This window comes from Sminthopsis crassicaudata, chromosome 4, assembly GCF_048593235.1.
Source record: "Sminthopsis crassicaudata isolate SCR6 chromosome 4, ASM4859323v1, whole genome shotgun sequence".
NCBI classification, from domain to species: domain Eukaryota; kingdom Metazoa; phylum Chordata; class Mammalia; order Dasyuromorphia; family Dasyuridae; genus Sminthopsis; species Sminthopsis crassicaudata.
The window spans coordinates 324,101,491-324,116,440 of record NC_133620.1 but is presented as its reverse complement, the minus strand read 5'-3'; the positions used below and the strand labels follow the sequence as shown (position 1 = coordinate 324,116,440).

The following is a 14,950-nucleotide window of genomic DNA, read 5'->3' as shown; positions in this document are numbered from 1 at the left end:
AATAATCATTGTTCTATTGCTTATTACTATATGTTTGATTTTAATCAATAGTTGCATTGTTAGTTTGCCATATATAATATTATATTATAAACTAAGTAAAAATTAAGACTAGTATGTTTAAAAAGTATTTTTGTTAATTGGTATAAAAGCTTAAAAACTTATTTTGATTTTATGAGTAAATCCTGAATGTTAGAGAATCATAAAGTTGTTTTAAGAAATCTGAAAAAGAGCTGGAGAAATAAAGTGATTATTACAGGGGGGAAAACAGAGAAATTACTAGATTGGTATTTTGTGAATTGCTAGACCCAGATGATCATTCAAAAATTCCTGATTCAGTGACAGTAGTGGTTAATATATGAAAATTGATTTCTGGGGCAGCTAGGTGGCACAGTGGATAGAGCACCAGCCCTGAATTCAGGAGGACCCAAGTTCAAATCTGGTCTCAGACACTTAACACTTCCTAGCTGTGTGACCCTGGGCAAGTCACTTAACTCCAGACTCAGAAAAAAAGAAAATTGATTTCTAAACCACCCTCTGAGGAGAAGGTATTAATTTAAACATAAGAAAATTTTATGAGACAAAAAACATATCCCATTAGAAAAATGCAAAAGCATGCCGAAATCAAAGAAAGATGCTTATATTAATAGTTCTGAATATAGATTTCCAAAACAACAAAAATACTGTAGACTCATATTAAGAATCTTCTGAGAACAGGATCTCTTCTTCTGGGGAGCAATCAGAAGTTTGGAATGAACATGCTATGGAATTTCTAAATGGCTGCATAGCATTTGAACTAGACAAAAATGTGTAATTCAGTAGAAAGTATTATAAGACTTCCTTTTTTAATTGCAATTCTCTAAGAAGAGAAAAATTTGAAATCACCTGTCAAGCATATTTGCAAATACTAGTGTGACCCAACTAACTAACTTAAATGCTGAAATGGTATTTGCTAGGTTTATCAGTATTCTTGAGCATAAAGGGGAATTGATATACAAGTTTGTGACACAAGATAGTCTACTTTTAGTGAATTGCTACACCCTGAGAAACACACACACACACACACACACACACACCTGGGGATGGGGTGGGGGGGAGAAAGGGGAAGAAAGAGAGAGTGAGAATGTATTTAGTGGTTACTAAACTCCAGGCATTATGTTAAATGCTGGGAATACAAATACAAACTGAAAAGATAATTCTTGTTCTCAAGGAGCCTATGTTTTCATATATTGTATATAAAAGGAGGCTAGAATGAAAAGTGGGGGTATATTTTCTAGGGAAGGTTAAAAGGCTTTTGGGAGAAGGTGAAAACCTACTTCAGAGTAGAGCAAAAAGTGAATTGCACATAGATGGCCCAGCTTCCTCAGGAAATTGTTGTCTAGACAGAATTTACCAATCAGAGAAGGGTGCCCTAAGGCTGGAAATGTTTCCTCTAAAATGAGAAGGCTGCTATGCAGATTAGGAGGAAAAGTCAGGAGAATAGCTGGGAAGGAAAGATCTAAATTTTAATCAATGTGTGTATTCCCTCCATCAACAAAGCTTACAACCTCTCTGTAGTGGGTTATCTCTATAAGTTATAATGTGGCAGTAAAGATTCCAGAGACTTCATTTTTTAACAAAGTATTAGACTCCTGAACTGATATTCATTAGTTAATACAGCTACTTCCATTCAGCAAGCATTTATTGAATATCTACAATGGGCTAACCATTGTACTAACTGCTAAGGATACACAGATGAAAAAACAAATAGCTCCTGCCCTCAATGAGTCTACAATCTACCTTAATGCCTCCTTTATTATGTAGTGTCTTTAATTTTATTGACCCATTCATGCTTCTGGTGATATTATACTTCCATGAAAACAAATGGTATCCAGCGCATTTCTCTCATTATAACCCAAAAGGCCTCAACATAAGTGTTATCCTTGGCTCTTATTGTAATGCGGCTCTACTATGCTGCTTTTTCTAATTTCTCTTGTCCCTAATAGAAGAAAACTTATCAATAACATGTTTTCTTCTAATGATTAGGCCTGACTCGCTTATTTGCACTTTGCAAACCGATTTTGTTTTGATGAAGAATATAGCCTTTACAGGTTATCTGAGAGTCCAAGATATAAGAGATCCCTTAATTTTATGTGGTCATTAGATTTGTCAAAGTTGGTCGTTTTGATTTGTGTTGAAAACCATACATAATTTTATTTTGCATCATTGCAATCTGGTCTGACCTTTAGAAAACTTTTCTTGCTAGAGTCATTCTTTTCTATAGAGTAAAAATAACTGTTGGGAGGGAAAAGATAGTAATTGCATGTGGATTTCAGAGCATTATTGAGTTTATTTTTAAAACTTGATGTTAATTTCTTATTTTCTTTAGGAAAAAGGAGTTTTCTTCCCTACATATTTCCAGATTGAGCCATAATTTTTGCTTAGTAGTACTTTTCGAGTTTTATCTGCTCATCCAATATAGTCCAATAAACAGCTATTCAATCCCTCCTATGCATCTTGATGGGCGCTGGAGATACAAAAATGCAACTGACAAACAAAAACTGGTCCCAATCACAAGCTTTGATTCTGCTGAGGGAAAAACAAAATGAAATCGAATAATTATATACAGGATAATCTAAGGCAGGGGAAAGACCTGACAACTAGGACAACCAGGAAAGGTGGCCCTTAGAAGGTGGCACATGAGCAAAAGATTGAAGGAAGCAAGGGATTCGAAAAAGTGGAGGTGAGAAGGGAAAGTAATATTAGAACTTTTTCTATTTATTTTTATTTTTAAAATGGTAAAGAGGTTAAGCTTTGACAAAAGTTCATATTTCATATTAATTTATTTTTAATTTGTAAAAAGGTGGGGAGATTAAGCTTTACCAGTATTTAAAACCAGGCATCTGTATGTCAGATTATTTTATATAACATACAATACTTAAAATATTCTGAGAGAACAAGAAGGAATTAATAGGGGTACTCTCACTCATTCATAATAGTAACAGCCAGCATTTAACATTTGCAAAGCATTATACATATGTTATCTGACTTTATCCCCACAACAACACTAGGAGGTAGTTATTAGTAACAGATAATAAGAATAGCTAACATTTATATAGCACTTACTATTTGCCAAGCACTGTGTGTTACAATTATTTTCTCCCTTGAAGATCACAAAAGCTCTGGGAGATAGTTATTATCTTCATTTTATAAATGAAGAAACTGAAACTGAGAGACTTAAAGTGGTTTTCTTGATGTCACCCAGCTAATATTCAAGGAGAAATTTGAATTTAAGTCTTCCTGACTTCATCCAGCACTCTTTCCCACTTGTACTAGGATTATGACAGTTATATGTGCCTATACAAATGACTTGAAAAATTAGTCAGTCAACAAGATAGATAGGAATATCTAGTTTTAACTAAGATTACCCTAATTTAAAAAACCCTAAAAATACACACAGAATGAAGTTCTGCATGCTAATATTGAGAGCACAAGATGACAAGAAAATGCCAGAGCTAAAACTACTAGTATTTGCTTAAGCATCTTATCTCCATGCAACACAAGCATTCTATATTGAATGGAAACCATTTGATAGATTTTTTTTTCTTTGAAGTTCATGGGAATCACAGAAGTAAGCCATCTCTATGTCATCAGTGTCAAGTAGTTTTCCATTCCTCCCTTGTTTCTGTGCTTCTTCCTCTTTCTCTTTCTACTTCTGTCTCTGTCTCCCTCTACCCGATCTAACCCTTGTTCCACATACATCTCTCTTTCTCTCCCTTCCAGCACTGTATAATAAGAAATTAAATGTCCATCCCATCTCCTTATATGAAGCTCTTTAGGATTTTCTCCTAATTTTTGATAAGTCTCTAAGTGTAATATATAATCCCTATTTAATAAAATAACATGAGCAAACTTTTCCAAAAGTTCTTAAGGAATGCAGCTGCTTCAACTTCTTTGAATTTCTAGTCTTAACGAGTAGAAGATTTCAAGGGGGAAAAGTCAATGGCTACCTACTCTTCTGAATTCACACAGTAGGCAGAAATTCCACTGTGTCAGAAACAGCAGGAAATCAGAGTGAATTGTAGATGATGATGGAATTTAGTTTATCTACACAGCTCCCCGTGGCCATTATACCTAACATCTTCAGTCATCTGTGTTTTCCTCTCTATTGTTTTGAATAAGATGAGCTTTCTTAAAGTGATTCCTACCCACCCCACTCCCAGTAGAGTTAAGTAGAAGTATATATTAATAGGATCTAAACAATGAATAATTTTTTTTCAAAAAATGAATTTTCTGTTCCAAGTTTGAATCTTATACACTGTAATTTAACTCTTTGAGGCTTCCCATTTCAATCCCAAGAGTACCATATTAACGAGCCAAAGGTAACAAATTTTGAATTTCTCAGTAGAGACATTATTGCTAAATTCTAAATCACATCCTGTCATTATTCCTGAGGGTACTTCACTGAAATTGTCAGATAGGTCCCATAATCTTGTTTCCAGCATGTTTTGTTAGACTGATGAATGCTATTGTTAAGACAAATAGGCCTCTGATATGTAACACTGATTTTCAAGATCTTAGAAATGAGGGAAGGGGACAGAATGGGATATTCATTAGTGGTGTATGGGGAAGGAAGATGAAGATCAAATTATAGCTATGTTGAATTAGGAGGTGAAATCTCATATACTGATCACTTTCCATATCTGTGGAAGTTCTATGCAGACATAAAAGCAGAATTTCCAAAGTTTTGAAGTTTTCCAGAATTCAGGATACATTTCCTTAATCTGAGCAGGTTGTTTTGATTCTTGATATAGTGTATTCAGTTTTAAATAAAGTTCCTTTCATTCACAGACCTCACTAATTAATATTTAAAGTCAATTATTAATATATTTTAAAAATAAGTTCATAAAACAAGGTTGAGAACTCATGTGCTAAATCAAGTAATCTTATCAGAAAGTCATTTAGTACTTACTAATTACTGTGTTGGGCATCAAAATGATATGTTTAATTGAACCATCATGTGCCATTAAAAAAATGATGCTTTAAGAGAGGCAGCAATGATATGGACACACTCAGGAACAATTCTCTAGATGAATATAAGGTATAAGTTTATAATTAACAATCCAAGAGGTAAAGATATTCTCACAAGTATGATTACAATTTGATAAAATAGGATTCTTAACAAGAATATAGCAATGGAAAAGTTTATTTTTAAAAAAAAAAAAAGAGTAATATGTGATAAAGCAATTAACAGAGTATTACTGGAGTTCATGAATATATAAACTAGTATGGAAATGTACCAATATGAAAAAGAGGAATAGAAAATATTTGAGTGACATGCAAGACATTGGAAAAAAATTTTTTTTCAAATCTCGAATGATTCAAATGAGTGTTCATCTTATATAAGACCTTAATGATTTGCCTATTTCTCTTCCCTTTATACTGAGTGAAATTCCAGAATGTATTTAGGGTGATTCTCTGTTACCTACAGGATCAAATACAAAATCCTCTGTTTAGATTTTTTTAAACCTTTTTTACCCTTCCACTCCCTTCAGTGTATTATCTTGTTAAATTATTTGAATATTTGATTTTTTTCCCTAATTACACATAAAAAACAATTTTACAATTTTGAATTCCAAATTCTCTCTCCCCCTTCACCTCCCCCATCATTGAAAAAAGCAAGAAATTTAGTAAATATTATATATGTGCAGCCATGCAAAACATATTTCCATATTACTCATGTTTCAAAAGAAATTGCATACTATTCTTCTTACTGTTTCTTGAATATAACACCATATTCCAACTCTGCACCTTCCACTGACTGTCCTCAAAACCTAAAAAGCTTTCCTTCCCTACTTCCTTCTCCTGACTTCTTTCAAGATTCAGCATAAATCCTACCTTCTAAAGAAGTCTTTCCTCCCTTCTACTCTGTCCTCCCACCAATACCTTTCCTCAGATATTACCTTCTATTTACTACTTATATACTGTGCTTGTATACACTACATAATATAATATATATAGTAAATGGAAGATTATATATATATATACATATATATATATATATATATATGTATACTTTTTTGCATATTGTACTCCCTCCATTAAAATGTAAGCTCCTTGAGGAAAGGGGCTGTTTTAGTCTTTATATCCCCAGTGCTTAGAATATTGCTTGCCACATAGTAAGTGCTTAAATGTTTCTTAATGAATCGATTAGTTAGTGTAGAGAGCTTTGGGTTGGTTAGATCCATATATTTTTAACAGCTAAACTTGGAATAAAAGTACATTTTCTTTTTTAAACGTTGCTATGGTAATATTAAACCTTGTCTTTTCATACTCTGAAACCTTTTTCAAAAATAAATTATATGACATAATTTACCTCTTCCTGAGGACACCCTTAGAAATCTGGTATGACCATGAAAATCATATATTACATTTGCTATTCAATGTTCTCATTACCTGTCAGGTTTCAGAATATTTTGTCTCAGTCTCACAGGTACAAGCTTACAGTGACCTTCTTGAAAGAAATGGAAAGCAATAATTTGTTTAATAAAACTTGTCACATTTTATTTTTTAAGTGTTAAACTCATGAAACACTGTGTATTATTGTGTGGTGACCATCAAGAGAATAGCCCCAAGCTAAGAAATTCAGTCCTATTAGATTTGTAAGGAATAATGAATTCCATTGCCATTAGACTCTTAATTAAGTTCCATTTTCATAAGGTTATTTTACATGCTCTAATTGCAAATTTACCAATGACAAAGAAAAACACTTATAAATAAGTCAAACATTGTCTTAACATTATCCTGCATAGTCTTTTTTATAGAACAAGAATATAGGGGATCTCATTGGTAGTGAAATAATACAAAAAAGAGATTACAATCAAATTTGGTTCATAGATAATTAAGGTAGAACCTGCTGTTCTGTCCCGAGAAGTGGACATCTTTTCCTTATTGGTTTCTGTACTTATTAATTTCCTCTTAAAGAAATAAGGGTTAACAAAATAGAATTTGAAATTTTTTTTCTTCTTACATCTATCTGGTTAAGCCTTTGTTATTTCATTTTTCTCCCAATTCTACACAAAAATACTTTGAATCAATTATTTAAACAGACATAGACTAGATATACAGAAAGTGATGTAATTACAGTAAAACTTCTTGAATCCATCCTTTGGACATTTGGGGAATATTGGAAAGGTTAATAATACTTGATAAGATTAAAAACTGTTTTTACATGTAATTGGGGAAAATAAAATTTTTAAAATAATACTAACAATAAATCAAGGAACTAACTTCAAAAATAACACAATGGATGCATTGAGACTAGTATTATTTTTCTCTTTGCATAGAATACATGAGGAGATTGAATCCCCTGCTTTGTGTTTTGTTTTGTTTTTCCATAATATCTAAGAACTTAAATTTTATCTCTAATATTAATTTGGGAGATTACATATTGATTCTCATCATGTTGCTATTGATGGATTCCTTACTCATATATAGGCATCTGTTTTTGGCCTCTCTCTCTCTCTCTCTCTCTCTCTCTCTCTCTCTCTCTCTCTCTCTCTCTCTCTCTCTCTCTCTCTCTCTCTCTCTCTCTCTCCTCTTTTCTCCTCTTTTTCTTCCTTCTTCCCTGCCTTTCTCCCTCCCTCCCTTTTCCCCCCAACACTTGGAGAATGAGTTTGATTTTTGGAAAAGGCAAAATGTCATTCAGAGAAAAGACTGTTGTAGATAACCAAGATAACTAATGTCATTTATGTTCAAAGATGAGGTGTCAACAATAACAAAAAAGATTTCCTTATGGGGCACATGAACTAGTTTTATGGGTGTTGTGCCACAGTTTCCTTTTATTGTCCTGCCTCAGTTTCCCTAATTGTTCTACCTCAGTTTCTTTGAATTGTTCTGCCTCAATCCCCTGGTTGCAACATCCCTTCCTGACTATTAAGACAGAGATAATTAGGGCTGGGAATCCTGACCCTTAGCATTCCATAGAGCCACAAATTACAGATGAGTTACTAGGAGATATGCTTACATATTTCTAAGTTCCAGACTTTCTGTCTCTAGGTGACTACCCTCTTTACTCCCAGTTTATCAGAATTCATGATCCTTACCCCCCCACACCCTGTCAGAACCAGATTGATGGTCCATTTCTGGAAACTCCCACCATTTTCCAGTTTTGGACTCTACCCCTTGCCTTTGTCTCTTAGATCTTAGAGCCATATATAAATCATTGGAATCTCACATGTGATGCTGATACTGAATGCTTTAAGACATCAGCCCTGGGACCAAAATGGATGCTTTGGTCCCAGAAAATTTCTCCCTCTCAGAAACCCAAATAAAATATTAAAAATTCTCTAATCTCTATCTTGCCTCAATTTTTCCAGCATTACAGGGATAGTTCCCAAAGAATTCAAAACATGTTCTAAATAAAGATGGTATCAGTGGAATTAATGTATGAACCTTGAAAGAGTCTACTAGAAAGGCAGTATTGATTTATGCATGTAAGTTCAAAAATAGTCACAACAAAACCAATCTCATGACATAACAGTTGTGTCTCTAATGTGTGTGTGCTGTAATGGTTTTCTGTACAAATTACTGATTAACAACTAAATTACCAATTTGTCTCCACACAGATCATTGCTTATCAGCCGTATGGAAAATCTGTGGACTGGTGGGCCTATGGTGTTCTGTTATATGAAATGTTAGCTGGACAGGTAATGATTCATTACATTATGTAATTGATTTTATGTGGTATGCTAAAAAATATTTCTATACTGCAGATAATTACATAATTTCCTATGAAATAGCAGCAGGACATAGCCATTCTGGACTGAGATCGATAAGTGACTGACTTGTATGATTTCTTTTTTAAGAGCAGAAATTCCTTTTACTAAAAATAAAATAGAGGGAGCATGGAATGGTATGGGGGTTCTTTACTATTTTTTGTCATGATCCCTTGGACAGTCTGTTCAAGCTTATAAATTTTTTCTTAGAATAATGTTTTTAAATGTGTAATCTAAAATACATAGGAGTACAAAGGAAATAAATTGTATCAAAATATAATTTGTGGAAGAACCCTAGAGAGTTAAGTAGAAAAAGAAATGGCTCAGCATAGCTCTTTACTAATAGACACCTCTTTCTGACTGTGTCTCCATCCTCTAATCACTTTTCTTCCTTTGTCTAGTACATTTCTAGAGAAGTGTCCTATGGAAGACCTACTATGTGTTAATTTACTTATAGCAGGTTTTCTATGTAGTGTGAAGACCTGGCTTTGTGAGATGACCCACATTTCCTTCATCTTTTTTTGTTTGTTTGTTTTTTCAGTAGAAATGCTTATCTCAAGATGAGTACCTGAAATTAAAGGATGTTCTCACAAATAGGAAAAAATTGAAACCACTGTCTTGTATCAGTGTATTAGCTATGGAAAGACTGCACCAAAGTAATCCTTGCTTCCTCTGCCAGAGAATTTGACCATGTGAATCATGCTATACTTTATCCTTCAATAGCTCTGCTGAACATGAAAACCTAAATAATTCTGATTGTTTTCTGTGATACAGCTTGAATATTAAAAGTTCTGGACCCCGAAAGCAAGCTCATTGTTCTTTAGGAATCACATTTGCATAAACTAACAAATAATGCTGTTGGACTAGGGAAAAAATAGAAAGAAGAAAAGATCAAAGGTCCTTTAACAAATGGATTAAACCTTTATTGGCCAGAAAAGTACAGCAATGGTGTCACACCCAAATTGTCTATCTTTCTTTTTTTTTTTTAATCACTTTCACTTGATAGTTTTCCAAGATTTTTTCACAATAAGAATTTTTAAAGAGTATTTAAAATGTGCTTCTTTAAGGTTACACAAGGATTTGTTATCTTAGTAGATAGCAGGTTGAATTTAAAATCTTGTCTGAGATATTTACTAGTTGTTTACACAAGTCACTTAATATTTCTGACTCTTAGTTAATTCATCTGTAAAATGGGTATAATAATATTCATTATCCCCTACAAAATTGATGTATTTCAAAATAAGGAAACATGTAAAATGTTTTGCAAACATCTATGATCTCATTGATTTATTTCCTCTAACAATGCAGATCTCAACCCATCTATTTCCTCCCTCCTCATGAGACTGCCATCCATACCCTCCCTATAAAAAAAAATCCACCTACCATATTGAAGGCCTTTCTCAGTTTCTCCTGAAACAAGGATGTCGGTAGAATTCTACAACAAACAACAAACTACTTACTACCCATATTTTCTACTAGGGATTCCTTGTGATCCTTCACTCTTTTTCTGCTTTGGAATTATTTGCTGGTTATATGCAGAAACTTTTTCATACTCATCAAGTATTGCTTTCTCCGTGAAGTTCACTTTGAATTCTTTGGTGGCATTTTTACTCCATGACTCATTACTTTATATAAGGATAAGTAAGAGTATTAGTATTGAAAAATGGGACTTTATTTCATGGAAAGTTTGGGGGTCATTTGTGGAACTTCGTAATTTCTTAAAAGTAATCAAGCTTACTGTCCTCTAGTTCAAGAGTGTGTGTGCGTGTGTGTGTGTGTGTGTGTGTGTGTTTGTTTGTGCTCGCACCCGTGGGCAAATCCATTCAAATATATATAGAAATCTAAGTAAAAGACATTCTTCCAATTGATATTTTTCATGTAGATAAATGACCAAACTCTTTTGAGTGATAATATCTCCTCCAGGAAACTCTGTGGTATTCGGGGTTTAATATCTGGAGGACCACAATATCCACAACCAATCCCTCCTTGACTTGAATTCAGAATATAATTTACTCTATCATAGAGGTGAACATTTTGGGCAATGCAAATGTTCCTGTTCTATGCTTCGCCTCATGTTTATTATTATCATAAGGAGAGGGTTATTTCTATAATTATATCTTCCAAGGAATCTTGAATGATTTTGATCGCAGGAATAGGAGATACTTATATAATGTAAAGATTCTGTAAAATGACATTTTATTCTACAAAATCAAATTAGTATTTGTAAACAAAAAGTAATTAATAAAATGGGATCTTATAATTACTAATTCTTTCCGTTAATGGTGAAATCATACTGAATGTCATTTGCAAAAATCTGAATGTTCCCTAATAATGAATTTTATCAAGAATGATTTCAATTGGTATATAGATCAAGGCTTTTTAAACGTTTTCCACCCACAACCCCTTTTTGCCCAATAAAATTTTACGTGACTGTAGATATATAGATAACTAAAACAGGTATACAAATCAAAGATTTGCTGATATAAATTATAAAGAAATTTATTTTAAAAATATCATTTGATATACATATAATTTTTACCATTTATTTAAGATGAAAACAAATCTGCATCCTAGAGAGATGGATTGCTTATTTATTTTAACATAAAGAATTAATCTTGGTGGAATATTTGATACTTTTTGCTTTTGTCAAATTTTTTTGCTATCCCCACATTCAGTTAAGTGACCCCATATGGAGTCTTGATCCACAACTTAAGAAGCTTTAGTTTGAATGACTCATAAAAGATTTTGTATAAATAAGAGAGGAGGCATATGGGTTCTTAATTATTGGTATCAATAACAATCAGTATTAATTCTTTTCCCACATCTTAAGTTTCTTCTCTTATCCTTTGGAATAAAGGAATATTCTCATATACCTTCTGTAAGAATGTCCTCATAATTATGCTGCTTTCAGCACAGTTTTCCTCTAGATATTTTTCATCCTGTCCACTGGCTTTTCCTGTTTTGTTACCTTTAGTGCCCTTTTTAGCTCCTCTATGAGCATCTCAAGGATTGATATTATAATTCAAGTATAGTTTTTTCCATTGTCCTTGATGGAAAAACAATTTTTAATCTTATTTTTAAATTTTTTTTATCATTTTTCCTTCTGTAGCTATCCCCCTTCTATTTCATCTTCAAATGCCTTTGGAATAATTTTACTTAGTTAAATATCTTGCCAAGTTTTCTTTAAACTGACTTTATACTACACTGCTTTACTCTGCTTTCTGAAACAACATTGGTCATACAGGTATAGAATTAATGTGTGGAACTTAAAATAAATATGTAATTTTTTAAATAAAAATTTTTAAATGTAATAATTGGGGGAAATGCTAGCATTTGGAGAATCAGTGGAAAACATATAGGAACTGGTGTCTGAGCTGTGTTTTAAAAATGCATGGGGATCTGGGAAGGAAGAGATAAGAAGTTAGATTCTAGAAATGGAGTATGGCCAGTGTAAAAGCACAGAAATATATGATAGCTTCCATATACAAGGGACAAATAGAAGTTCTGATCAACTGACCATAGAGAATAAGAAGAGGATTAATCTATAAGTAAGTTGGAAACAAAGGTTCATGCCAAATTATGACTATCCTACAAGTGATAAGGAACCATCTATACTTAAAAATCACTTTTGCTGCAGAGTGGAGGATGAACTAGGGAGAAATGGGAAAAGATCTGAGGCAGAGAAGCCAATTAGGCAGCCATTGCAATATTGAGATCCACAACTAAAGTGATGATTTGAGAATAGAAAAAAAGAGAGAGAGATCAGATGTAAGAAATGTTGTAGAAGTAGAAATAGCAAGATTTATCAATGGATTTGATATGTGGGATAAGGGCTAATGAGGACTTGAAAAGTTTGAAGTTGTGAGTAGAAGAATGAAAGGACTTGAGGGAAATTTGATAATCAGCTTTGTTTTAAGGGTATTTTGGTTTAAGATATTTTTAATGGATATAGTTTTAATAGCAGTTGGTTGATGTGGATGGAGCTAAGGAGAATCAGATTAGCTCTATAGATTTATGAATCATCTTTATAGAGATAATAATTATATATGTAAACTAATGGTCATAGAGAGAGAATAGAGAGAAAAGGATGTCTTAGGACAGAACATTGAGGTACATTCATGGATTTTTTTGTTTGTTTTATTTTGTTTTGCTGAGGCAATTGGGGTTAAGTGACTTGCCCAGGGTCGCACAGCTAGGAAGTATTAAGTGTCTGGTCAAATTTGAATTCAGGTCCTTCTGGCTTCAGGGCTGGTGCTCTATCCACTGCACCACCTAGCTGTCCCGTACATTCATGTTTAAGGAATATGATATGAAGATCAATAAGGGAATCCATGAAAGAGTCATCAAAAATAGGGAAAAGAGAGAGAGAGAGAGAGAGAGAGAGAGAGAGAGAGAGAGAGAGAGAGAGAGAGAGAGAGAGAAAATGGAGTCATGAAGACCCAGAGAAGAATGAGCAGTAGCAGAAAGATAGTCAATACTGCCAAATGAAAAGGGCATTGAGGATAGGGAATAATAGCTTTAGATGGAAATTTTAAGACTACTGATGATAACTTTGGAGAGAGCAGTTTCAGTTGAATGATAAGATTGGAAGTCAAATTACTATGGATTAAGGAATAACTGAGGAAGTAACAATTAGAAGATGGAATATCATTTGTGAGGAACCACAGTTTGGTTCAGCATAATTTATTGAGGGGTGTAAAGTATAAGAATACAGGAAAGTTGAGATTGAGCAAAATTGTGAAAAGTTTTAAATGTCAAATAGGATTTTACATTTGATTTTGGAGAATAAGAAGGTGATATGGTCAGATCTGCTCTTCAAAAATCATTTTGGCAGCTGAGTAGAAAATGAGCTGAAACAGGAAGAGATTTGTAACAAGATGATGAATTAGATTATTATTGTAATTGTCCACACAAAGGTGAGTGATAGCTGTGGACAAATGTGAGAATAAAAATTACAAGATTTTGAAAAGAGATTGAATATATGGAAGGAGAATAAATAGTGAAGATACCAATGTTACAAGCCTGTACATGTGAAAGGATGATGTTTCTTCAACAGTAGTAGGAAAGTTAGTAAGAAGGATGACTTTAAGGGAGGAGAGGATATTACATGGATGGAAAAAGAAGCTATAATCACCTGTCATCTCTCTCTCTAATCTAGAAGGCAGTAAGAATATTATTTTTAACCTAACATTTGCCCTTTCAGAAATGATTGGGTATACTAAAGGCTAATCAGTATGAGGCTTACCTCTAACCATGCTGAGTAAAGAAGCACATGACACAGGCGGGTGCCCTTTACACACAAAAAAATGTTCTCCAAAGAAATGTCATTCCTTAAATCTAGAAGATAAGTGAGGGGGTGGGGCACAGATACAATGGATCAGATTTACTCTGAATGTTGAGTTTTTTCATGCCTTTATACCAAGAAAAATAACTGAGAAAAGTTGAGTCAGCTCTAAGTCACAGCCCTTGATTTTATTAACTATAGATTTCTATCATGTGAACTAATCCAATATGTGATTATTATTATACATGGTCTCATATTCTGCTCCCTGCATTGAAATAGTCTGGGTGTCTCTGTGCCTTGCAGAGTGAAAATTAGATACTGGGATAGAGTAATTGATGCCCCAGTGTGCTGATGGGAAAAGTGTAGAGGAGACCTTCTTGACACTTCATCTTGTCCTAAGTTTTATTTATATGTAATGACTACGGAGAGTGTAGTGCCTCTTACCATTTACTATAGAAAGTGGAGATTCCTGCTCACTCTTTAGGCTGGCCATGCACTTCAGTCTCATCTCACACTGACAGGTCTAGTTTCCCAGTGAAATTACATTCACACTCTCTCAGAGGTAATCCTATTGTGAATCCAATCTCCTTACTGGTCTTTATAGCTTTCCCACTGCCACTAGTGTATTTCCATTTATACATATTTAGTTACTCACAAACACATTTAGTTCTTAAACTTAGCCCTTTATTACTTAACACTAAAGCAAATAATAATAATAATAGTAATAATACCATCATAGATTATTAAAAGAGATTCAGGTATAATAGAAACATCTTAAACCTGGGTAACATTCTCATATCTATGGGGAAAAATGGGCACATACAGATACTTGATGGGGAAGCCCATGGGGGAGAGGAAAACCTAGGTGTTCAAGTTAATTCACAACTCTGAACTACAGACTTTGATGGCATTA

At 33.5% G+C, this 14,950-nt stretch overlaps 1 protein-coding gene across 1 annotated transcript in view; it reads left to right on the top strand.

Moving 5' to 3' along the window:
- Positions 1-14,950, top strand: part of PRKCA (protein kinase C alpha) — a 488,760-nt gene that overhangs the window by 458,833 nt on the left and 14,977 nt on the right. Inside the window, exon 14 of the mRNA XM_074260570.1 lies at positions 8,604-8,684. Coding sequence (XP_074116671.1) covers positions 8,604-8,684 — 81 coding nt within the window. The remainder of the gene's footprint in view (positions 1-8,603; positions 8,685-14,950) is intronic.